The sequence below is a fragment of the Polyodon spathula genome, chromosome 25 (assembly GCF_017654505.1).
Source record: "Polyodon spathula isolate WHYD16114869_AA chromosome 25, ASM1765450v1, whole genome shotgun sequence".
In the NCBI taxonomy this organism is placed as follows: Eukaryota; Metazoa; Chordata; class Actinopteri; order Acipenseriformes; family Polyodontidae; genus Polyodon; species Polyodon spathula.
In genome coordinates this window covers 18,305,206-18,332,854 of record NC_054558.1, presented here as the reverse complement: position 1 = coordinate 18,332,854, position 27,649 = coordinate 18,305,206, and the positions used below count along the sequence as shown (strand labels likewise).

At 38.5% G+C, this 27,649-nt stretch overlaps 1 protein-coding gene across 1 annotated transcript in view; it reads right to left on the bottom strand.

The window, feature by feature from the left end:
- The window catches only part of LOC121300355 (transmembrane protein 132C-like), a 113,693-nt gene that overhangs the window by 21,708 nt on the left and 64,336 nt on the right, over nucleotides 1–27,649 (bottom strand). Inside the window, exon 4 of the mRNA XM_041228916.1 lies at nucleotides 8,674–8,860. Within this exon, the coding sequence (XP_041084850.1) occupies nucleotides 8,674–8,860 (187 nt within the window). The remainder of the gene's footprint in view (nucleotides 1–8,673; nucleotides 8,861–27,649) is intronic.

The following is a 27,649-nucleotide window of genomic DNA, read 5'->3' as shown; positions in this document are numbered from 1 at the left end:
TGCCCCTTGCACACTTACTGTGCAGCCACTAACTCTCCTTCCTAATCCTTTGAAATACTCATCAAGCAATGTGTTTTAACAAAGGCTAAAGCAGAGGTAAAAGTTGTAAGTGTCACAATAAACCCATTGCTTTGTCGGGTGATGGTCGAATGGTAAATATTTCTTTTTGAGCTGCAGTTTGGGAACTACCATTCTGATTTTCTTCTCATAACCAGTGTGATAAAGCTACTGGATACTTAGTCATCATCCATTTGTAATTATATATTTCCAATGGTGCTGTATTTCTGAATTTAGCCATTCCTGTAGAATGCACTAGCTTTATCTGTTAATAGGTTTTAAGTTAACAAAGAAAAGACTGCTTACTTCAAGGTGGATCACGATTAAAAATTGTACTTTTAGGCCAGCACTGCATTATTCAAGACTGTCTATCCAACTCCTGTCAGAGGCACCCAATTCAATTAACTTTTTTACTGGAGGGATGTGTTATTTAAATGCACATTAAAATTTGCTCCACATTAGCTATGAACCATCATTTCCCGGAATGATTCCCCTCGGTAAAACAGTTAATGGAATTTAGCCCTTAATCAGGTGTAATACCTGGCTGCACGTTGCGACAGTGCAGTGTCACTACGCCCATGCAGTTACATTAATTTCATGGTTATTAACTCACTACAGCACTATTACCTGGGGGTGGGGGGGGTGGGGGATGCTCAGCAGATTTGGGTCAGGGAGAGGGTCTATAGAATAAGCCTAGCAACAATCAACCCTTTAGCCCAGAAGCTTTTCGTCTGTTCTGTATTGCTTTGTACTAAACTAAAGCTACAATGCTGCTGAACTTTCACACTCCCAAGCAGAAACTTAAAGATAAAACTGTCATACAACTGTCATGCATCCATCAGTGCTAACAGAAGAGCAGGAGCTAATTTCTTTAGGAATCTGATTTGTGGGTCTGTACCAGAGTATAAGACTTCCAGGCTTCCATTCTTGCGATTACGAAGTGCAATAATCAGGCGACATCTGCTTGCTGTATAGACATTTTTGAGCTTGTTCCTGTCACAGCCTGTGCTGGAGTGTAATTCAGTGAGACATGTCCCCGGCAATATCAATAAACCTATAAAATCAGATAGCGCTGCGAACCCCAAGGCAAAGACTCCCAGTGTGTGGTCTGTCAGTATCCATGTTCTGTACCAGCTCTTTCATCCTCTGTCTACTGACACTGTTTCACTGTACGGGTCTCGCATAATGACTGTTTAATCAGTCAATAAGTCCCTGTCAATCCGTCTCCACAGGAAATTAACTGTTACAGACCAATACAGTTGTGGGTATTGGTTACTGTTTTTAAACAGCGTCTTGTGTTTACTGTTATATGATCCTCTTCGCCTTCTCTATACTCTTTTTACCAGGAAGTAGACATTGTTGACAGCCCAGTTTGTTTACAGTATCCAGTATAAAACAAGCTTCCGTCCTGAAACTTGCTTTGATGCCATACTTTGCCACTAAATGCTAACTGTCTGACAGCACTGTATATTGAATTGTGTACTTGGGCAGTGTGTGTTTCGAATGTTTGTTTGTTTTTTCAGATATCTTTAATGGATAATGATAAAGTCACAGGGATAATTAAACAGCTGCTTTATTTATGGGTTTGTGCCCTGTAACTACAAAACCATGCATACGGTAACTGAATGATTGGGTTAATCACAACCAGCACAAGCAGCATCGTTCCTTGGTGTGTGTGTGTGTGTATTAAAGTGTGCAGTGGTATGTGTTTGTATGTGAGACAGTGAAAGTCAACTTTCCAATATAACAGTATTACAGAACCATTTGAACCTGTAATAACAGGGCCTGTCGTACCCATCTGCTATTAAATTTAGAGCCAGTTAAAACATATTACATTTCTCTATAAGAAGTAAAATACTTTAATCTCTGTAATGCTATAACTGTCAGTTTGTTATTTGCTCAGTGGAGTAAGCGCTGGAGTGAAAGCCTAATGTAATCCCTGACGTTACGTTGTTGCCACATCCATCACAAAACCTACTGAATAAACTGAAGCCTAAACGGATTTCAAACCGCTGTGGTCTCATGTGATTATATCATACTGGGGGATGTATTCAGCTATGTATTCAGAATCTGATTTTCATAAACTTTAATATCAGACAAGAGGATCAGGAAAGGCTTGCGGTGAGAATATGCCGGGCTTCCCTAAATACAGTGAAGAGGATTTTTCCATTTAAAATTAACTCGGGGGCAAACGTAAGCTCTTGGCTAAATAGACCCACTTGTTTCTATAAACTTTTAAAGGTATTACAGCTAATCAAATAATCCCACACGTTTTTATGTTGGTCTCAAACATCACGTTTTCAAAAGAAGCCTGTTTTATATCGAACATGCATTTCCTTTTCAAAATGATCTTTGGTTCCATACTGTTCTAGGTTGAAGCTCTCGTGTCTTACTTTCAGCTATCCTGTTACTGTTTCACCTCCTGGGTCATTTCATCTCGCCAGAGTCAAACATGTTACTGGCTTTAAACTGTGTCAGTCAATAAAGAAAGCAGCTGATTGATTAATCACAGAGTAGGAACAATTTCAATCTCCAGGTATGGTTTCATTTTTTCAAGTCCAACCATGATTTATAAAACTAGGTCATTTCATTTGCTAGTTTGAATGAAGGTTTTGTCGTAGACCTGTGCATTTTTTTAAATAATTGTAACATCCATCACTGGTTACAAAATAACCTTTTGCAAAAATGGTAGGTGTTTTCTTTATTTTTTTAAGTATGAACGATACTACAAAAAACTTGAGTGTCCTGTTAACTTTCATAACGGATAACTCACACATTTACTGCAGACAAAACACAAAACATGCATGATACTGCCTAAAGTAAGCATGCAAAATACATGCCACTTGCTCACATCCAACTTCCCCAGGCCATCACTTACTCCACTACCCTGATCTCATGATGACATTCTTATTAGAAACTGGGACTACAGATAACACATAGACAAAGCTTCCCACTTGCAACTCCTTGATTAACTCAAGGTGGCAGATAAAGAAGAAATAAATCTGACCTCAATTCATATCGGATTGTTGGCTCTCCCCATCTTTATATTAAACAGTCATTTGTAAACCATGAGGGTAACACGGCCGCACTGACGCCAAGGAAGGAAGCAAAATAAACTCTCATAATTGACTGCAATTTACAGAGTGTTCTTCCCCTTGAATAAGCAATGAGATTTCGTATGGAGGCAGACAGAAAGCTGGTACTATACACTCACATCATAGGACGGAGAAGCCCTCTGATGCGATTGAAGAGCGGATCTAAAAACACAGATAAATCAATAGGTCATTGAATAAGCTGCTAACCCTAGAGAATATCAATGAGAGAAGCCTTTAAATATGAGCAATCTCCAGAGCCTAACAAGGTCAGCGATGGAGACTGTAATAGATCACTCAGGAGATCAAGGGCAAGTGGGTCCCTCTCCCAAAGGTAAAGTAAATGATCAACTGTACAACATTGTACTCAACCTATCGTGCTGGGGACTGACGTACTGTACAGGGAAGCAGGCAGAGTAGCACACTGATCCTCGGGTGTTGGATTTTTGAGTAGCTATGTCTTAAAGCATATGGCATATGGCTTAAAGTACTCCACTATGCTCCGCCACATTGGGGGCTTTGGATGTCTCTACAACCATGTGTTGTCGAGTGATCTACACGTTTAGCTTACAAGGGTATGTACAGTAACCAGTTCTGCCCTTTGTTGCAGATAGTTCATGCATTTATTATCCTGTGATATGTGTTCTAATTATCATGTATTACTGTTTCTGCAGTCATGGGTATTTGGCATGTTTAATAAAGTATTTGACCTCTTAGAGCAACCTCAGCAAGGTGGAACGTCTGGTCTAATGGCAATGTGACAAGGTGTTATGCTCAATACTTAAAGACCGTCTCCTTTATTTAAACTCCATCTTCAACTCAATTGGATTCAGAAATTGGTATTGTCTGGCTGGGCCACTCTATTTAATGAAAATCTACATGTATTTCATGCTACTCCAGGGAATACCATTGAAATGAACAGATGATATTACTGTATCTGACCAATTATTCTCTTGATTGTCGGATAGATGAATCAAGGAGAGTTTCACTTACGCCCTTTTTGACTGTTCACTTGGTCAACATGTCTGTCATGTCAAATGTCTGTTTATTGAAAAATCTTAACCCTTTCATTTACACTCAAAATGGATTTGAAATGGCCACCAAAAGGATTCTTTTGAGAATGCAGTTGTAACAGGCAGTGTTGTGGGATGCATTGCTGTTATGGATTCTGTGGTTAAGGTACTGGCATGCGGCATGCGTGGTCATCGGTTCTGCCCAGTCTCTGCCTGGTTACACGTGCCAGGAAAATATGCAACAAAAAAAAAAAAGAATGAATACTTATTGCAAGCATTAGTAAACTCAACAAATGCAAAAATGAACTGCTTAAACTAAAATTTATTTACTAAATGAATGAAAAAGTAATCGATTGTGAATCTCAAAATTAATTCAGAAACAGTATGCATTAATAGTGCATCTAGAAAGAAAAAAAAACATTATTTGTAAAGGAGATTCAATCTTTTTATCCACAGTCAATTCGTATGACAGCTAGTCTTGGATTTATGAAGGACCAAATCTATGAATGACTGCAGGCATCTTGTCCTGTGATTTAATGTGACAAAGACGAGTGCTGAAAAACAAAAGAAAATAAGTCCGTTGTGTGCAGGAGAGGGGTTACAGAAGAGAAAAGTGACATTGGTAAACCAGTACGTCAGATCAGGTAAAGCAGTATGATGTTGATGAGGGAGAGCACATAGCAGTGTTTCAGTGTTCCTGCTGTCTCACAGAACACATAGTTTACACGCCATTCTACAGAACGCCATGGGGTCCATGCTATTGTTAATGCAGCACGGATTGTAGGAATTTGACTAAATGCAGTACCAACTGGAGTGCTCTAAAAATCTGCAATGCAAAAGCAAAACGTAACACTGGTTTCTCTAAATGTCCAGACACACATGAAGAACAGGCTTTAAAGGGTCTTTAAAATCAGTGTTTGTATCACAGTATCAACTCTTTCAATCTATTATCACTAAATACACTAGCAACATTCTTTTTTTGGACTATAACAAGCATTCTTTTACAGATTTTACGAGCATTGCTGCGTTTGTGATTTACTGTTTTGTTGCTAGGGTATATACAATAGGGGCGTGTTCTAAAATGGTTTTGCATTGCACAATTTTAGACCTTTGCTATACCCACTGGGCCTCGCCTTACCCCATTCTTCTTGCAAGGGCAAAGCAAGAGAGGACGATGCAGGGATCCTTAACTCTCCGACACCTATGTAATCTGCCAGCTGTGTCTCTGCTCTGCTAGTCTGCATGGTGGTTTGGTGCTGTGCACAGCAATGCACTAGGGACTGTACTAAGGCAGTACAATTGACAATTGAAATGGTTATGATTCATATCCATTAAATGATTAAAGCAACATTTGTCTAACACACGAGCCATTTATTCATGTTTAAACTGAATTCCAAATATACAGTATACATATATTTTAACAAGACTGAAAAAAAACAAAGTCACTGAAAAACCCTTGTGAAGAATCTACAAATAGATTAAATAGTAAAGCAGTTCTTTTTACATCGGGATGGCATACAATTAGGTACATCTTATTTTTCACTGGCAGCTACACAATTGGCTTCGTAACATAGAAATTACTAAGAGTTTTTTTTTTATGCTGTGTTTTAGAAAATGTCAATAGTGCATCAGCTCTCCGTGTTAAAGGATTGTTTAGAGGCCTCTTAGCTGAAGAAACTACTCCATCAACATTGAATGTTCATGCATGATAGCAATGCTTGATACCCCCTTAGTGTGTATCACAGAATGGGATATTTTCTATACACATTAATATCCCACAGAACCATTATTTTCCTCCCTGGAACACCCTGCTTCTATGACAAATTGTATCAGTCCCAAATTACAAGCAATACAAAATACAATGTATTACAAAATACAAGCACCTCCAAATGGCTTGTATACTGTACATGTAAAATAAGCTACGGTCTGGTGGTGTGGGTGGTGATGCTTTCTAAGCTTTCTAACCTGTTCTAACATTCTACACACATGTTGCCGGTGAAATTTTCTAATCCTCCATATGATCTCGGCACCAATGCTCACTTTTTTTTAATACTAACCATCAATTTAAAACTTTTTCAATGAGTGTTACCAGGCAGGTATTTCTCTAGCAGCATGGGAATACTACAGTATAGAATAAACTGAGCGATGTGGAGCCACATAGAAAATGATATATAAAAGACTGATTTACACCTGCTCCATTTATTGCATACATTTATATTTTCCAAGAAACGCTCCTTTCCAAGCAAAAACGTTAAACAAATGAGAAAGTCAAAATAAATCGCCTCCAACTCTGAAAATAACCAAGCCAGAAGCCAGGGGGATGATTCCATGAGAGGGATACCACAGGGAGGTTAAATAGATCAAGGTAATTATAACAACTACACTGTAATTACAGAATCAGCTAGCTCTGTTCATTTCTACTTGATAATATACAATTATAATCTTGGTAGGATTCAGTTCCCTTAAGTCAGTATTAAAAGAACCCAAACCAAATACCACTATATTTGTTGTAAAAATACAGCATGGCTGTTGAGCTAAACAAGCTTTTGTATAATTTAACACTGTTGCTGGGCCAAAGGCCCTATCAATAATATGTTTTAACCAGACTTGCACCGACACAGTCCTCTTGAAGCCCCTGTCCCCCTTAATTTATGCAGACAGAACTCCTTCAGGCTGGCTGCTCTGTAGAATACATTAGAGAAAGGGGAATATAAATAATATATATTATATATATATATATAATATATATATATATAATTATCTATATAATATATATATATAAAATATACATTAAAGAGATGTGTACTTTTTTCTGTAATTTCTCTTGCATGACTAGGGATTCTCCATGTGTCTCTTCCTCTCCCCTACTTACAAACAAAAAGAATTAACACATAAATAAATGTCTGCAGGGAATTCACAGAGTATTGCAACTATATTGCGTATAGTGTATGTATATATATATACATACACACATATATATACACACATATATATATAATTTATTTTTAGACGCCTCATTAAAACAAGCAAATAAACCCGGATTTAATAGTGTGTGCTTAAGGAATTTGAGGTTTTCTAATGTCACTCCCTTATAAAAACTTACTACAGAAAAAACGTAAAAAGTCTAAGAAAGCCTAGAGATAGAAGGTTAAGCAAAGGTAAGCATTGAAAGAGAGGTATGGTAAAGCATAATAAAAACATCTACCATGGTAAACTATTGTTTACCCACGGTTTAACCATGAGAAAACTGGTAAAAATTGCAGCTTTGCCATACAGATTTACCAAGGTTAACTACTATAAGCCAGCAGCTAACGACCATCTCCATAAACCTGTACCGATATCTGAACCTTGTAGATGACATTTTCAGCATTGTAGTTTAGCGCAGAAAACTGGTTGGGGGTTAAGAGGGCTTCTGTATTTTCCCAGTCTTCACACCATAACAAGATTCAAAATTCACACCCCTTGCAAAGCCCAGAGGGTTCTCAAAGCGAAGAGGATGTAATAGAAGAGAGGTTAGCTTGTAAAAGCCAGCTGAGCTGGTCACAGCGGGTGATGACGCATGTTTGGACACAAGGCAATGAGGAACCAGGGACATGGAACATTTAAAAAAAAACACACAAATTACAGTTCATTTAAAAGGGCAACCTGCCAAGCAGCAGTGACTGTATAAAGTGCTGGATAAAGTATTAAGAGCTCTTTTCCAATGCAAATCCATGTTTTCACCCCCGTTCACAAATGTAAACCGATGAAAGACACTTCCCTGTCAAATTCTGCATAATGATGATATGCGCATGTCAAAGTTTTATTATGGAGAAGTGAAGTGTCAAATTCAGTTTTAAAGAGGAGTTGTGCCTTTAGAAACTTGTATCTCTGAATCAGGGAAATGTGACTTTGATGGATTTTCATACAGTATATGCTCTTCATTTATGATTCACAATGGAGGAGCTCTCCTGAATACACATCTTCAGCCAACATCATTATAATCCACGGCTTCTTCACAGATGCTAATAGGAAATAAGTGATAGCTCCTTTCTAACTTGCTGTCAGAGTCACATTACATTTTTTACTCTGGTGAAAAGAACCAGAATGCTGTTTTTCAAACCAGCTCTCAGTTAACGCCATTGTAGCCAGACCCTTTTATTTATACTTTCTGCCTACACATGGATGCGTTAATTACTCCATTCACGCAAAGCGGAGGGAGGCTGTTATGCACCTATAACTTACATGTCAGGTAGAAAACTGTCTGAACACATCAAAAACTCTCTTGGGCCTCCCAGATCGCTACATAAAAACACATGCATAGAAGGATCATAGTAACCACAACAGCAAAGCATTTAAAGTGCTGCATCATTCAATGCCAAAACACTGCAAAAACGATCTGTGCAAAGTGTAGACTAGAACAAATACTGCGGGTATTAATGCACACTGCAATAAAATGTTAAATGATGCATTGTATAAATACCGCTGATTATCAGCAGGTTTGACAGTATTCCTATGAAATGTTTTCTCACCATGGCTAAAGGAATGATGCTGCCCAGGTCTTTGTGTACAAGGTGGATCTCGGTCTCTGCCTCCTCGGTCCGGGCTCCGGTCCTGGGGTACTCTGCCTGCCACGTGATGGAACTACTCCCCAACAGGTCAGCGAAGGTGTCCACCTCAAAATCCATCTGCATGACCCCCACCGCCCCGTCCTCCGCCCTGAACAAAGAGCAACAGACAGCTTTAGGACGAAGCAAGTTACTTAAACGTTAGGATGTTACTTGAATGTTAAGACTTTCTCAAGCTGAGGAATCACAAAGGCAGTTCGTGACTAGGAGACAAGATTTCAGGCTACTGAGTGGCAACACCAGGGGAGATCTGGGGTTTGATACAGCAAAGTTGCCCCTTGGAACCAGGTTTCAAGCCAGGGTTCCTGAAAAAGTGGCTTTGTGTTCCCTGAGCTTTAGGTTCGGTAGCTTATTTTTCCACGCTACATCTAAAAGGTGAATATATATATATATATATAAGTTTTTTAAATGCTAATATATACACATTGAAGAATGTTCTGCAGCATTGTATTCAGCTTGATAACCGCAGGCCGGTGACAATAAAATTCTTTGTGTCGCTGCAGAAATCCCTCTGGACCTCTGAGCTCAAATATAGCCAGAAGGTAATAAAGGTTAGTCTTATTTGTAGAGGTACCTCATGGAATAAGATCTATCAGCTCTGTCTGAATCAGTAAGCCCACATCTACTGCAGCACAGCAGGCAGCTGGCACAACCCTGAGGAGAGGAGAGTCAGAGGCAAAACTTTCTTTTTTTAACAGAATGAAATTGTGGTTTGATGGCTCCCATGCATACACTGACATACTTTCATATATTTCTCATGACTTTCCTGTTCTAACACGTCCAATCTTATTACAGAATTATTATTATTTTTTTTTTAAATCTTTTACTTACACACTATTGCCTGGCAATATCACATAAGATGGCTCAGTATGTTTAAAATATATTTCTTTGTGTTTATTTTGGGTTAGATTATGGTAATGTGTTCATTTCAATTTAATCAAACACCTTCAAGGCAAAATAAGAACAAACTAATAACAAAAACACTGTACCACACTGGATATACAGTACAAGAGAAAGTCAAAAACCTGACCACAGTTTCAAACAGCACACTACAGCGCCAGGGCTTCACCCGACAAATCCCTCACACGCTAGAGTTTGTATTCTAAATTGAAGCTCTTTCAACTGATCCATTTGAAGTTTGAAAGGAAACCAAAAGGCAAACGGAGTTACAAGGTCACCACTGCCAGGTAACAACCTGAGATCCTAGACCGCACAGTGGCTACTGTACCTGGCTTATTCCAGCAGCAGGTGTTTCAAACAGGGAAGGCACACTTTGGCTGCCAGACTTCAAGAGGCCAGGGTCACGAAGTCTGCGATTACACTGCCAACTGTGCCAAAAAACATAGGCTCTTAATTCTTAAGTAAATATATTCATACTAAGGTACATCTTTTTTGCAGCTAAGCCCGGAAGGTCAAGTTCATATCACATAAGTTTCCCTACCAAGAAAGTGACAGGGTTTGAAACCAGGCGAGTGTCGGCCATCGCTGTACTGATGGACAATTACAGCCTTCGGTTCTGTGCACTGCTACAGACCTACAACATGTAACCTCCTCAGTATTTCTTTAAATTGATACTGGAATGCATGTTGTAGTACATGAGAGAGAGAGAGAGATACAGACAGAGCTAGATATAGATAGATAGATAGATCTATATAGTGACTGAGGAAACAAATGCAATGCTTTTACTGGTATGAAAATGCTTCCTGCCTGCATGTCTATGTGCTTTAAATCATATGGACTAGAAAGTTTTTTTAAGTGAAGAGAATAAGTGAAGAGAATGTACAGAAAAATACACTCCCTTCTAAAAGTTTCACAGAAAATGTCCAGGTTAATTTTGCAGTTTTCTAATGATTATACTGTGCATTTACCATAGTTTTCATGCTTTGACTTAACACTGCCTCTCTTGGCTGTACAATGCTTACTGTGATTTGTTACGCTTTTGTCATGGAAGTCTTTATAATGTGGTTAACATGCTTTGTTTTCTGTTGAACTCAACTCGCAGTCTTTCAAGAGCTCTGGAATACTGCAGAGGACAGTTTACTTGATGGGTGCAGTACGGGTATGCTGTACCACTGTATACCAGCCGTCTAACCCTGGGGAAGCGTTACACAGCAGAGTTTAAAACTCAAGTCAAGTCTAGTGAGGTCGTTTCAGCCCGCTAGCGACTGGAGATGCATGCTGACACTCTTTGGGTCTCCCAGGATCCCCTCCTTGAACTGGCTGACAACCTACCCTTCCACACACACACATTCCAATCCTGTCCCTGAAAACATGGACGGAATGGACTGGGCAACTAAACATGGAGAGACAGAGAAAGTGTCATCTTGTATTGTATTCTCCCTTCATTCCGTCTCCATTACTTAACATGAGAAATTCGGATGAAAACAGGAATGGTGGCACTGTATCCTACAGCATGAATACACTGGTACAGTTTGAGGGCTACTCAACAGCAAAGCTCTTGAGAGTTGTGACGGTTTCGACGTGGAGGTTGGAATATACAGTCATTACAAATAAGCAGGAAAAGTAATCTAAAAATATATTTATTAAATAAAACCAGGAATCAGGTTTGTGTCACCCTCTAGAGTCACTGTAATGTATCCATTAACAAGTTCATGTAATATTCTGTTTCGTGCAGAAAACAAATATTCTGGTAGACTGAAAAGAAAAAAAAAAAGATTTCTTACTATGTGTATTGAGAACATTAAAATTGATCACAAAATGACAGTGCTTTGGGGGTGATACTAAATCAGTTGAAGGAAGACATCTAAATACCGGGACACAGTTATTGGTCACAAATTGGCCCTCTCGATCATGTAATTACTGCAGGCATGACCTGGTGATTTGTTTACACCCAGAATTTATGCCCAGTTTCAGGAGCCTCTGTCTGTTGCTGTTATTTATGTATTCCTCACAAAAGGATTTAGCTGAAATTCAACTGAAAACAACTCAAAGGTCATTTGAACAACTCACGAACATTTTTGTCATATTAACACGGCTCCTCTATTAACATGTGACAGTAATGCCTCAGGACATGCATGCCACAAATTATTAGCAATTACAAAACTTCACATGTTACCAAGCACGGTTTTATTGTCAATATCCAGTTGAGGCCTATAATCTCTGAACTCTATCGATTGCTGGTCAGTTCTCTTTAGTATTGAAAACCCCCAAAGCCAGGCTACTCTCCCAAGGTAACCGTCCTTGTTGTTGCTTTGCCCCCAGGCTCTAAGATTCTCTTTCTAAATCCATTGGAGATTCAGATTCGATTGTGATTTTTCACTTAGAGCCTACCTTTCTTGCCATGCTGTTGATTAACACTCTCTCAAAGTGAAGGGCTTATTTAATCAGAGGTTGGTTCAATGATTCCACTTTCTCAGGGTTTGTGAACACTTGCTTTCAGATTTGGAGTCTTAACAAAAATTCATTTTATGGTCTGAGGTGTTAATCAGGACTTTATTGATTGAATTGTGTTGTTGTTATTGATGAACAGCAATGGGAAGAATTGAACACATACTTTCTTTGTATGTGACAGATGAGCCAAGCTGGCCTATTGTTTTAACACCAGTGTACAACTTGAACAACAATCTTACTACTGCAATGATCTCTTTACAGGATTTAGAATTGAATTCCAATGTCAGATATCAGCAGTAGATTTGCATGCGGTCTATACTTCTTTATTTCAGCCTTTTCTTGCTGCTTCAGACAGCCCTCCAGCCTTAGATTGTAATTGCTGCCACGCAGTTTTTCCATCAGCGTGAGCATTCATTCTGCTCAACTGGCGAGTGCTGAGACGGCTATTTCCATAGTTTCAGGTCACAGAAAGACTACAGGCTTTGACTATGTCTTTGAAAAGTATTGATCAGCAGACAGCAGAGGGCGCCTTTGCTGCACTTCCTTCCTTCCAGGTCCACTGCAGACACAGCAGCTGGGGCTAAGGGATTGTGATCCTAGGCACTCCCGCCTAGAAACAGACAGCTTTGAAAGCTGTTTAGGGGAATCCCTTGGGGCAAGTTTACTCCCCAGAACATGCACCTGGGACCTGGTATTCTGGTGTTGAAGGTGCTATTTTGGGGGTTGAGGTGAGGAGAGGTTGAGAGGGGTGCCCTTAGCAGTAGAAGCTTTCATTTTTTATTATATTCTTGAAGACAGAATGCCTCTTAATTCGCGTTAAGGTGGGATTTTAATATGTATTACACCAATCCCATTAATGAATATTTACTTAATGCAATTCCAATTAGTATTCCTTTGTAATTACATGCTTATTAACATGTCATTGTAATTACATGACTAACATGTTTTACTCTAGACTGTAGCAGACACACCAAACTAACAGAAGCACACACAGACAAGCCGCATCCAACAGTTATTTGCTCATTTAAACTGGCCATTAGGCAATCAAAATACCTAAAGTTGATCAATAGTTGTTTAATATCGGTAATATAACCAGCCTGTCCTAGTAATTTCCAGGCACTGTTGCATTGTATGGAATAGGGGACTCATTTTACATGCAAGGTATACACTCTCGGGATAAGAAGACAGTACCTTGGATTCCATCAGTCTAAGAGACCATAGGATAAAAAACGCAGAATTAAACAGTTTGACAATAATGCAACATGCCATTTTCCTAGAACATAAATTTCAACCCATGTTAAAATCAATATAATGCTACTTATATAAAAGAACCTGGAAAAAAAAGCATCCATTAATGGGAAGACTAAATATAATGAATGTCAAAGAACTAAAATGTGCAGACAGATTTTATACTGATTTAGTTTAATGGGCAAGCTTGTATTGATTTATAAGCACTGTGCAGTTAATGGATTATAGGGCCAGGGTTAAAGTCCATTGGACTTTAAAAGGACAAGTGGGACAGCAGCTAAAACTGTTTCTAGCAAATTAATTTCCGACAGATGAAAGAAGAATGGATCAACACTCAACAATAACTGTCAGCAGGCAACTAGTAGTGTAACGGGAGATCAAAGAGAGAAATACCAGTATAGTGGTGATCCCATTCCCTCCTCCCTCCCTACATATATTCCCAGTTATACAGGAGGCAGAGTTTCAAAACAATATGGAAATCCAGGACGATCCACCCGTTCAATGCCAGTGCCATCATCTTAAAAATCCTACAGAATGCAGGTGTAGTTTGGTTAGTGTCCAGCAGGTGGATAGGGCTAATAAGGAGTATGGTATACACAAATGAGGCCCTTTATTGTAAATTTGAGTACTTTGCTCCTATGAACTACTTGATTCAACTGTTGAGGGCAAAATATCTAAAACTGTAATTTAACTGTAACAGTTGGTTATGCGTTACCCAATTGTATACATTTATAGATCAGGTATGGGCAACTCCAAGTCATATCCTACCCCGAGACTATATCAATATTCCAGGCTATAGGAATGTTTTTGTTACTATATACCCAGCGAGTCTCCTCTTATTTGTCGTGCATGTACACCAATGAAACTGTTTGTTCTTCTATTTAATTATTATGCTGTAAATGTTAACGTTTGCCTGAAATATAGCTGCTGCCATTAACAACGTGCCTTCTCCTCCGAACCCGTCTACAGCTTTTGAGAACAGGCTTTTTTCCCCTTAAGGCCCCTCAAAGGGCTAGAATAAGAAAGACTTAAATGTCACTGAGAATAATCTGACAGAAAAAATAAACAATTTCAAGACCAAGGTAATTAATTTTTTTCCCGACTTCTCCTGGGAAAGCCACAATTGAAACTGGCTCCACTGTCCTATTATCAGCCCCAGTGTTTCACTGTGACACTTTCATTTAATCATACCGAGAGATCTGATCTGGATTCCTTTGCTTTCCATCTCTCACCACTGGGGATCCTTCAGCAGCTAAGAAGGGGATTTTTTTTTTATTTCTAGCCATGGCATTTGGACCACAGCTATCTCATCTCCCAGATTTAAGAGTCCTAGGAATACATTTCAAAGCACTTTTTTCTTGGCAGCTCAGCAGCTGCTGAAAGATGTAGCGAAGAACGACTAAAGACAAGATTTTATCCTCCAGAAAATAATGTTAAGGCTTTCATTTGTTTTCTTTTTCTTCCAATTTATTTGGGGCATAGAGTTGAAAAATATACCTGCATTGAAACTGTTGTGTTAACAGCATGCAGATATGGTACCAGACTCCTGCAATGAATTACCGGTGTGCATTGGGTCATAATGTAGTGGTTTTCATTCTAAAATTAAACATGTCAAAGCTATCCAGAAACAGGATTCTCTGGAAGCTATTATGGGGAGATACAATAATAGTAAACAAAGCCACCTCCATGCATGCATTTATAAGCCATTACAGTACACAATCACGCTTTGGAATAGAAAAACGGTACAATTTCAGATCTTTACAACCTTGTAAATAAATACTCTTTGAAACAGCATCGCTATTAACTTATTCTTCTCTTCTGGCTTTATAAAATGATAACAAACACTCTAGTCTTCTCATATACAACTGTAATTTCTTTAACACTGACAACAATAATACATCAGTGGAACAGAATCAATTGCTCCACATTGCATTCACTGAAATACAAACAAAGCACTGTGTGGAACAGAGAGTTTGCTGAGGGACTGCCTGTAGATGATGGTTTTCACTAAGCTGTTGAGATATTCCATTCCACAGGAAAAGGGCAGCCATTTACATTCAAGTTGCTTCAAGAATATGGTAAACAACCTTATAAAATATCATAACATGTACAGCAGTACTAAAAAGAAACTCAGATAGAAAGCCAGACCTGTGTTTCCATGGAGTTTTTGCCAGCGTCTTTCGAAAGACATGAACAGGTAAGAACTCGCAGTTACTAGAACGGTAGTATTTCTTTGTAAGGGATCTATCTAAAGCTTTTGCCTCTTAAGTAATGAAAGAAAGACAGCCTCAGCCACAAAGTCCTCTTCCGTCCATTTCATTTTACTCCAGGCCATAGGAGACACTGGATCCCCTCAGCACTTACAAGGGAATTGAGAAGAAACCCACCCTGATTGGACGCCTCTAACAAAAAAACAACAAAGGAAAAGATGTGCCCAGCAGTTGAGATTGAAATCTTTAAAATCACTTAATTAAAACAAATTCAGATTTATTTAAACTTTGCACCAAATAGGAATAATTTGCTTTAAATCTGGTTCAGAATGCAGAACCCCTCCCTCCCACTCCAAGCCCAGGGTTAGGGCCTCTGTGTCCACGTAAATATCACACTTGGTTTCACCTCATCTTGCTCTAAGCAGGCCTGCTTTTTCAATTCCAAAGCACTGAGCAGCAGATTATGTTTTCCTTTTCCTATTATATGTACAGAATTACTTTTTTTCTGTTATTTAAAGAATCAAGTCCACGGTTTCCCCTACCAGTAAAGTGAGAAGAACATACAATGGCTAAAACAGCTGCTTTTCCAGTGTCTTAAATGTCTGAGACAATTGATTCAATGATCTACGATGAAACTTTGCAGTAACGACAGTAGTTTGCTTCAGGTCATATAAACACATTGGCCTATTACTGCTGATCACCTGATCTGATTTCCTTTGAATTCATTCGTACCTGAATTTATTAACCATACATATCAAAGGATCTTCAACCACAATACTGTGTAGTTATAATGGCAGTGTTAGGGTGGGTAGGGCAATGGTAGCATGATGGCAGCTTTAATGGTACAAAGATTTAGTGTGTACCAATGTTTTTCTAATGAGATGAACCCATATACACTGGTAATTATCTGCAGAACCAAGGTATCATATCAGTGTGATATTTGTTTCCATTGTGCTGCAGGGAATTCTGTAGTCTGCCAATGGACTATAGCTGTACCCATTTGGCATGTTTGTTTAAGTTTAACTTGCACTATACGCATACAATAATACAAGCTCTTCTAGTCTCTGGATTGAGCTCATTTGAAGCACAGCCAATGCTTCATTAAAAACAAGGCTGGAAGATGAAGTAGTGGGATGTGAGCTGTGACATCCTTCTTTGAGAAGCTAAACTAATACTCATGATGGATGGTTTGTCTGCACCATTCATTTGGCCCACTTTTACACCACAGCAATGGGTAAAATATTGAACTGCAGCTTCCAAAGAGGCATGCTACAATAACGGTTGCCTAGGTGAAAACAAATGGCATGACGCAGCCTGCAGGTAAAAATAACTGGTGTTAGTAGCGTCGACTCCATCACTGTCACCCAGAAACTCACAGAGTGTGCTCTCGATTTGAGAGGGCAGGACAACAGGTCGGGGGTTTTTGTGCACTATTTGAATTTGTTTCCATTATCCTACAGATTTTGCCTTGTTTCTGCAGCCATTGTCATTCTATTCAAATCAGGTGTTAATGTGACTTTTCACCTCTGCCAGCCCCGCCGACTCTACTTCAGCATTAGTTAGTGAGCAGGTCAAAGCTCACATTGTCCCAGGATGTAAATGGAATGATTCTCCAGGTGAAAGCAGAACAATGGTAACACTGCAGCAACAGAAGCCAGGGCCACTCAGACGGATTGCAAACACAATAAAGCACTTAGCAAATGTCATTTGAAGGTATTTCCTTTTTAATAAAGCACAATTTTATTGTCAATTTCCAGCTACTCACATACTTTTGAATTATTTAACTGCATATAAAGCTACTGAAAACATATTCATTTTCTAAAACAACAATCAAGTAATTAAACCAATTCACACATCGAGGCATGCCTTTGGACTCTCCACACAATCCATTTGAAATTTCAGTAATTCCATTCTTTCGATAAAAAATAAAACCAGAATTAATCTAATACCCATTTATCTTAATCTCTTGTACAGCATTAAGCAGACCTGGCAATTAGATCCCACATACATAACTACAGCAGTTGAATTAAAAGTACTTTATTAATATTCATTAGATGCTTTAAATTAATGATTTATTTTTTTCATCCCCCTGTATTTTAGCTGCAGCAGCCTGGGAAGAATTAATACCAGTATAAGGAAGTCTTGGCCATAAATATGAAGGGATTTAGAGCATACATGGAACAGTGAATATAAAATACAATGTGAGGAGTTTCTATTACCAGTATCATTTTCATGAATCATTGTACTGGAGTTCCAGCACCCACACTGCAGGCCACATTTGTTACGAACAATTGTCCAGAAGTCCTGGACAACTTTGCTTCCAGTGCTCAAAAAAGTACAGCACAGAAACAGAGTGCTTTCCTGGGACAGAACTGCATACAGCGAGACGCTCTGAAAAACTGTTTAAATAAACTCAGAAACCTATTTACTTTTTTTTTTTTTTTCACTAAAAATGCCATTATGTACAGGACAGTCCACTTGAAAAATCATACCAAACAGAGAAGCCTGCTTCAAGACAAATGATGGCTATAGTTGGCAGTTTACATACACTAGTGCAGAAATTATTTATTTATTTCGATATGTTAATTTACGTGGATGTACACAGAGATCTTTGAAAAAGTTGCAGAAAAACATTGGTTTGGCTATTTTATTTTATTCTTAAAGTTTATCCAAGTATGAAACCTTTGCTGGAAGTCTACAGCTATTGACAAAAGTTTTGCATCACCCAACAGAAATAACAAATTTTGCTTCATATAGTCAAATGAAACCTGTTGAACAATGATACGTTAACATATTGAATTACACACCGCTTTGCAGTTTTCCGTATGCTTTATGAAAAACTTGAAAAATGTGACATTTCAAAATCTAAATCCCCTTTCTGGCTACTCGGGTCCCAATCCCACGCAGTGTGAAACCACGTACCTGGGCCGCAACTGGGTCGTGCCCGGGTTGCAGCGACCCACCTCAGGATGTGGGTCGAAACTCTTTGACCCGGGTTGAGCAAGATAAAATGCATGACAAAATAACAAACAGCCACACCTGCGTGAAGGTTGCACTTCTGCAAGGAACATTTCTGTTTATTCTGTTTAGCCATATTTTTATTGATTGAAACACAGCATGAGCCAGATTGCAGCAGAGATGAAGAAACATTTGCTCTAATCAACATTTGGGCCGACAGCTCAATGCAGAGAAGCTTGGTTGGAAGCATCAATAACAAGCTGCTTCCAGGACATATGCACATTGTGTACTTGTGTCTGTCACCCAGGTCACCTGCTTTATCAACAGTAGTGTGATATCAAGTACCTGACCCGCATGACACTGAGTCCTGACCGGGCAGAGCATGCCAGTATGAAAGGGGTGTAACATGAAATGCTGCAGTACTATTATGGCTTCTAGTAGACACTTGCAAAATCATTATGTAGTTTCTTTGATTACATGATTTTAAATACAAGATCTAAAGGATGTTTATACAGTTTTGTTTTTTAAATGATGTTTCAATCCTAAAATTCTCTGATTCAATGGAAGCTGAATCATACAGTATAGCTAAGCAAGAAATAAAACAGGAAACAGTGAAAATTCTCCACATAAAAAATAGCTTTATGTGAATTCTGTGGAAAATGCAGGGAATTAAGATAAAGGCCTTTTAAACTGTCATTTGAGTCCAGACACATTCATTAGGACCATGAACCACCACCCCCCACACAAACACACAACTTTGACAGTCAGTGCTGATGACAAATATTAAAAAAAAAAAATCTGATTGCAAAGTGTGAACATTAATAAATGGAGAGAGATGTTAAGCGTTGCTTGGTGTTCTTTGGTTGAGTTGAAAATGAACAAGGCAAAGCTAATTATTTAATTGCTGTGCTCAAGACTGAGAATAGATGCCTGCAGGCCTAATATCTCCAATGGGCATGATGTCAGTGCTTTGGCCTTTAACTTCAGGGAATCTAAATACAACAGCTATAAATCCCTGACTGCCCACCCAAAATGCTGTGTGTATCTGTATTCATCATTGATGTTGTGTAAATCAAAAATAAACTAATAGATAAAGTACTCAGAATTTTTTCTGTTATTGAATTCATAATCAACCAACATGCTTTTTCTCTCAACTTGAAAAAAAAAAATGAATTTGCTATTTTCAATTCAGCATACTTTTTTTTTCCCAAGAAATGTATTATTACTATTTTTTTTAAATGCATTTGCTATGTATCCATTTATACTGTCCAGTGAGCACGGTCATCTATTCTGGTAACTACCATATCTGTCTGCAGGATTTTAAAAATCATTCATGACTGCCGGAGTGGAAATTTAACACTGCTGTCTGTTGGTCGCATTGCAGGAGAATGATGGCTGTTCCTGGGACAACACTGATTTGCGTCTCAGAGGTCCGTAATATATATCACAGCTCCCAGTCCTACGCACAGCAATTCAAGCCTGTGGCTGCCAATACCTCCACCACCTGCCAATTGCTTTGCTTTCAGTCACAGCAGAGCCTGCAGCCAGCTATTGTATGGTCCAAAGAGCTCCTCAGTCATTCATCAGGGGTAGAAATAAAACATGCCACTCAATGCAAAGCAGTCTTGAGCCATTGCATGTTTTACCTTGAGGCTTATTACAGACACATAACCCCACAGTTTAAATTAACAGAGGAGTGATTATGGTGCCAGTAGGGTTTAAAGGGACTCATATCATGTTATCACTGTAAGGCTATTAACATTTTTGTAGTAACTAAATACGATATATTGGGCCATACTGCCACTGTGCTCTCATGTGCCTCTATAATCAAAATATGCCTGTAAATACATCTGTTCAATATTTTCCATTTAAATAACATGTACTTGTATATTTCAAGACCCTTATACTGGGAGATGTAACTTAAATGAAGGGGAATTTTAAATGCCACTTAACAAGTCACTATAAAAATCGATTACACACCTATGTTGGTTTCCTAGACATCAACTGGCATTAATCTTGGACTACTTCCCCTGTGTAGAAAGCTAAACAAGAAAGGGCACACAAGAAAATTTTAACGGGGGGGGGGGGGGGGGGGGGGGGGTGGTCATTGAGCCACAGTGTTCTTTGTTTTGTGTTCACAAGCATGCTTTACAGTCTATGAAACTTAATCACCAGCACTAGGCTCATGCAGTGTGCCTTACCAAAGTTAATGAGCTCTAATGTCAGAGTTAAATGTTTATTGGCACTAAAACTACAATGATTAGCAAGAGAGCAGACTGGCTTCATTAATTTGAAATCGCAGAAACTAAAATCAATGGCATTCTATTATTAACTACTTTAAAGACAATTATAATGCAAAACAAATAAACCAGCAGCCTGGCTGGGGTGGCTCTTAGACTGTTTGACCCAGAGCACCTCCATCACTGACTATGAACAGCAGCTGTATACAAGGAGAGAGAGGGAAATATACCCAGGCCTACCAAAAAACTGCTCTAGCATGAGGAGGGTTACCTATCACAAGGCCTAGTTCTAACCCCGCAAGTCAGCGATAATAGAGAAATCAAGTGCTAGTCTGGTATACTTCCCCACAGCTAGTTCACTTACAACTCAAGAGTTGAAACAGAAAATGTTCTCTTTATAGAATACATTTAAAAAAAAAAAAACAGAATTAAACCTCTCCTTCAATATTCCGCAGTTATCTAACAGTTGTGTATCTTCCACCTATGGGGGAAAGCTGAAGAGGTTTAAAAGCATTAGTTTAGACTCTAAATTTGGACCCCTCTTGTCAAGTCACAGCTAACCATATAACCAAATCAACTACCAAAGTTCAACCTAAACTATATACTTACAGTTTATTAACCCCCAAAATGTAGTAATAACTCCTAAAACAAACACTTTATAGTTTCTCAATAGTTTCACAAATAAATCAATCAGCACCCCTTTTGAAACAATACTGAGTAACGATTTAAACAATATGTTTCAATAACAATGTACACAATAGTCTCTTCTTTTAACCCTCTAAGTATTAAAAGTCAATTAAAAACCTATTTAGCTCAGTCCAATTCAGCAGAACAGTTCACTTAAAAAAAAGAATTGTAATAAAAATGTAATTTGTTTGAAGAAAAATCCTCTTCAACGGTTCTAGAAAACTGAACAGAGCAATAAACAGTCTGTAAATGCAAAGCAATATAATACACACAGTTCCTTCTTTGCTTACAGTAAACAAACAAATATAATTTAACAGTCCCGTCTAGCTGGTTTAGCTAATAAAGAAAAAACTTGCTCACACAATCCTTTTAACACAGCGAATCACATTCTTAAGCAAACAATTCAGTTCCCACAGAAAGTTTTCTTCTTTCAGATTCAGAAAGTATTTACAAAAAAAAAAAAAATGTAATTTGTTTCTTATGTCCCATTTCAGACTCAATTCTGTTCAAATGTATTAAATGCAGACAACAAAAAAATTACGTTGAATCAAAATATCCACACAGTAGGTATATTTACGAATGTCAAAGAGATTGAACTAACAAATAATTAAAACGATTTAATAAGCAAACCATCTTACCAGAAATCTATCCAAAGGTAGTGCATTTGTTACCAATGAAATAGCAACTGGGTAAGAAGTTGTCTTAACTAACATGTTATTTTTGCTGATTAAATTAATTTTGCATCGTTTTCTGTCTCGGTCCTCACACCCTGCTGACTTTTTTTTAAACTCACATGCATGCCTGTGGCTTCAACAGAGCTCTCAGAATCATGTCTAACCTCCAAGCACATCCTGTACACCAGAGTGTAACCATTAATCTGTCGATTAGATGTCGATATAGCCTCCATAGTAGGCAACGTAATGAGCAATCATTAAACAATCATCTCATTATGTTACTTTAACCATTTGAATGGCTCATCCCATTACTACAACAGATGCATAAGCAGATTAATAAACACAACTACTGACATTTATTTAGCTCTTATATCCCTGTGACTATGTTCAACAGGATTTTAAAAGGAAGTTTCTTTTCAATATTATTTCAGTGTAAATACATTATTTATAGGTTTTAATTTACCAGTAACGTTTTAAGCAAATTACATTTTCTTGATATCTAGATCTCACCGGGCACAAATATGCATTCCAGCAACAGAAGAGAAGATATTGTATTCTTTCTAGATTTCCCATTTCTGGCACCACCAATCCCTGAACAGTATAGCTATTATAACCATTTATTGGAATCTGGGCATCATTCGATAGCTTCTATAACATATGTAAGCTGTGTTTACTTATTTTTCTGTATTTTGTTTTTAGTGGTTTTGTTTTGTTCTTTCAATATAATGTAAAAAAAAAAAAAAAAAAAAAAAAGATATTCTTTTGATCAGTTTAGCTGGAGTGGCTCCACAGACATCTGGAGGATTAGGACTGAATTGCAGGTTAAAAACACAGGGCATGAAAAAATGCAGGGCCCTGCTTGTGAGTTAATGTTTTTGGGGACAGGGTCCTGTGTTTATGACAACATTTTCAAGACACTGACAGAATTGTTTGGAGCACAGCTGTGCTTTGCTCCGCTCTCTACGATCGCACTTGCCTGCTGAGACTCAATGGGTTTATACGTCTTTTGGCATCTCTCTCCTCTGCAGCTGGAGGGCTAAAGAGCTCATGCCAGCCCTGTTAGCAAATTATTTTTCTCATAAGAAAGTGGGATGTCTTTCACACTATGGTTAAAGGCGGCAGTCGGCTAGCCCTCTTGAGCTCTAAAGTTCTGACTCGCACCTTGGTCTACAACCTAAGCCACTTCATCTCTGCAGCCAGCAACCACTGACACTTTTGCAAATTACCACCGGACCGGGTTGTTTCAAATACTGCACATGAGGTGATGGAGGTTTTCACAGTGGGCAACTGATATAAAAACAAACATAAACCAGCAATTAAAATTTGTACATATAGTGAAGCTCCTCTATTGCATTGCTTTCTTCTTGACTGTGATAGAGCTGCGCATCGGACAGGCACACAGTGAAATTAGAGACTTTGTTAAGTGGATGTGACCCAAATCATTACAAATCTTCTGAAAGCTGGATATACAAACAAACACCTGCAACAAGTAGCACACACTTTTGTGTAACTGGAGTGGCCAAATCAACTAGACTAATTAATTTGTTTCACACATTGTACCCCTGGCATGTACTCTGTGATATGTAGAATCTGCAGCAGACAGGTACTCCATTATCTCAGACTTCACAAGTCACTAAAGAATAGACCTTGCTGCAGATATCCACACCCAACATTCCTGAAAAAAAAAATGGTCATAAACAATTGGAATACTTCAGGTTAGCGACTGCATTGACAGTGTTTTGGCAGGTGTTTCTAAGATGCTGTCCAACACTTGTGTGAGTACACCTTTAAAAGTTCCAGAAGCTATATCAGATTCGCTGATTTCACTTATAAAAAGACAAGACAGTTTAAATGTCACGGATGATTAGAATACAAATCCTTCAGATTTTACCACTATTCATCAGACATAACAACAGATCTGAGAGTGTGCCTGCAGACCATTTAAGTCAATAGCGGGGGTTCTTCAGAATTAATCTGACACGCTCATCACTCTCGTTCCAGCTAATTCTCATTAATGTTGAGTTTTTGTTCCCCTGTCTGATGTCTGATCTTCCTCTGTGACTGGAGAATGAGCCCTTTTCAGGCAGTCTGTGCGGGTCAAGAGCTGGGAACACTTCATCAGAAGATTGTAACGACTTTTAGATTTTTAAAAGCTAAATAACATGTTCCAAGTCCCAAAGGAGACCAATAACTAAGCATATCTATAGGCACATGCAATCCTCAACCAACTAAAACAGATACACAGATGAACAAATAGCAACAGCAGTGTAAATGAACAAGAGAGGCGCAAAGAGCGACAGACACAAACCAGGTGGCCAAAGCTGGCCCTTCCACTCCTGGTCTTTGTTCCAACCCTGTTCTAAACTGTTTAATTGAACCAATTAAACCTCCATAGTTAATTATATAGTTTTACATGTTAAACCCTGGAGTGGAATGGCCCTCCAGGACTGTAATTGGACATCCCTGCTATAAATATATGTAAATTGAGTGCACACAGTACTGTACAATTATTGAAAATAGAATAACTTTAACAAATGTATACTGCTGTTTGCTACCGTGTTCAGGTTTGACAAATGGTACACAATCCTTGCCAGGCAGGTCAGCAGCCGCTAAAGACAGAGAAAGAAAAAAAAAACTTTACAGCCGCTAGACCTATGAAGAATTTTCCAAGGATAAATATGGGTACTTTCTTCCTATGCATCGGGATGCGGGACATTCGCTAGGAAACCGGGACTGTCCCGTCCATATAGGGACTGTTGGCATGTATGGTGTTATATAGAAGTGCTTTTCATATTCTTCAATCACATATGGGCACCCAGAATGGCAGCACATTCAAAGACGTTGTCTAGAGTGGCAGCTGTGGAGATTTCACACAGCCCCGGTGCAAATTAAAGAAGTGGTGGATGCTATGGGTATGTACAGCATGAGGCATTTGATTTGCACAGAAACGCTTTGAGAGCATTCAGGAAGACTGCTGCTCTAAAAATGAAGCCGCAATGCTCAGGGATCAGCACAGCAAGACAGCACACCTCCCTCCCTGAGTGATTAAACGCAGAGGCCAGTAAATGGCTGTGAAATTGGACCCTGTCTGGGAACGAGAGGAATGCTTAGTACTCGGATTCTGGCTTTATTCCATCAGCAAGCCTCCAGTTGCACTAGTTAACCTCTGAATCCAATAGTAATAGGATGAGAATTCGCTCTTGGTGGATGCTGAATGAAACTATAATAAAAGACAATGCCATGGGTCCAAGGGTCACTGTCGTAACTCTTAAAAAGAAACTCTGTTGCAAACAGACACATTTTAAAATACATTTTAAAAATACATGCAGGACAATAAACACATTCATTTGATCTATAATTTAATTATAGAATTAATTTAATCCTTAAGCTTGAGTAGGGGGTGCAGAAAGATACCTTTGAGAATTATGTTTCATATAGGAATAGAAGCTTAAGGCTGCTATCTGAGGATGAGCTTTAGAATTACTGTATCTCACAAGGTTTAGAATTACAGTAAGTCGCTTGTAAATGTAACATACAGTTGAAAAGTCTAAACATAGTATTTTAGCTAAAATCCTGAGAAATGTGTCAAATCCATATTGATCAAATTTTTTAAGTGTGCTGCAGCATTTTTTTTTTTTTTTTAATGTTTTATTTCTCACTGGGAGTAATGATCAGTAAACAAATATGAATAATTCCTTCCAGCTCAGATGGTTATGCACATATGAAAGAACAGCCTGGTTTCGCTGTGGTTTTACTTCATAAACCATGAAATCTGTTTCTATCCGATTTACACAATAATACCATGTACAAGAGGCCATTGCACACAGGAACTGCATCCGAGATCCTTTTCACTACTGGTGGTGATTATTTCCACGGGTACAACTTGCTAATCTCACTGGCTCACTCAAGAAGCTGCAGTAGCCCAGACAGAAAAATTAGGCTCTGGTAGTTAGTCATGCTATCCCAATGGCTTCAGTATAGTAATAGTACCGTAATAAAATACAAAAACCAGGATAAGGGTTGTTAAAGAGTGCTCTTTAAATATATATATATATATACAGTATATATTTCTTACATAGTTGACATGGGCAAGACCATAAGTGTTTTAAAACATCTTATCAAATATAATCCGCCAAATCACTATCATCTAAAAATGAATATAATACAAATATAATATCACAAAAGAAAGTTGTGTGCTTTTGCCATCATTCTGGGGATTATTAGTTTGGTTTTAATAAACTCTCACTAATCTGAACCAGTTTGGTACAAACCCTGTTCAGATCACTGATTAGTAGTGACTGTGATCTGTAGTATACTAAAAATGCCTTGTCTAGTCTTTTATGTTCTTGAGGCTTACGGTACATTTCATTCCTGCGCTGTCTCATAGACCAGAAACAAACACAAAACAAGAAAGATCTGTTAAAAAAAAAAAAAAAAAAAAAAAAGCCATCAGAATGTCATCCTGGCACTTTAAGAGATGCGTTGAACATTAAACAATGATGTCACCACCAATTATGTTTAGTCACTCGAAATGGTCGTCAAAATGGAGTGCTCCCGAATCTGTAATCTTCTCTTGCTTCTGAAAAGCAGGATCACCCGAGGGTATGTCACTTGACATGCTTGGCTTTAGTTCTTTGTACCAGGTACTGCGTGTAACATGACTACCATGAAGATCAGTTTTGAGCATGTGTGGACTCCAGGAGTGAGACCTCATCATTCAGTGCCAGGTCAGCTGTGTTAATGAGCAGGGCTCAGAAGCACTGAAGGTTTTCATTTGAAATAAGAGAAATATCTGCTTAGATAATTACAGGCTGCCACATAGGAGAAATTATTTTTAATGTCACAGCTTTTTCATGTAATCTAATCAGGGAAAGTGATGGACCTACACTCACAGTATCAGTAAAAATGCAACGTTAATATACTGACAGAAAGAGACAGGTTCTTACATGTGCGCTCAGATTCAGCAACTTGTAGTAAATAATACAGTTCATACAAACAGATGGCTCCCCTTCTACCATAACCCTGTCACCAAGGATATGCAACCCCAATGGACCCCAATTACACCCCATACAGTATTTTATTAAGACAGGGAAGACTGCTAACCCAGTGGAATAACTGCCTGTATTATTTAATGTTGTTTTGTGAAGGCTACTGCTACTTCGGTATCATGGGTTAGCTCACTGGCTTGGCTTCAGTAAACGCTGGACTCTCTTGCATTTTGTAATGCATGTCAGGTGGAAATAATAACTGACACTAGCGCAGAAAAATAAACAGGAGTTAGGTTTATCATCCAATGTCAGATATCATAAATATAAGAAACTGGATGCATTAGGCCTTGAATTGGTCAGAGCATGATCCTACCAACCCCAACCACGTGATCTCCTGTCTCCCGACAAGAAACATTAAAGAGACAGGTAAAATACACATGAGATGGCAGCTTCTAATCCTCTAAAGGAGCTTCAAGTATAGATCCAGCATCCTTAGCGGTCTTTATGAAGCAATGATGACAGCT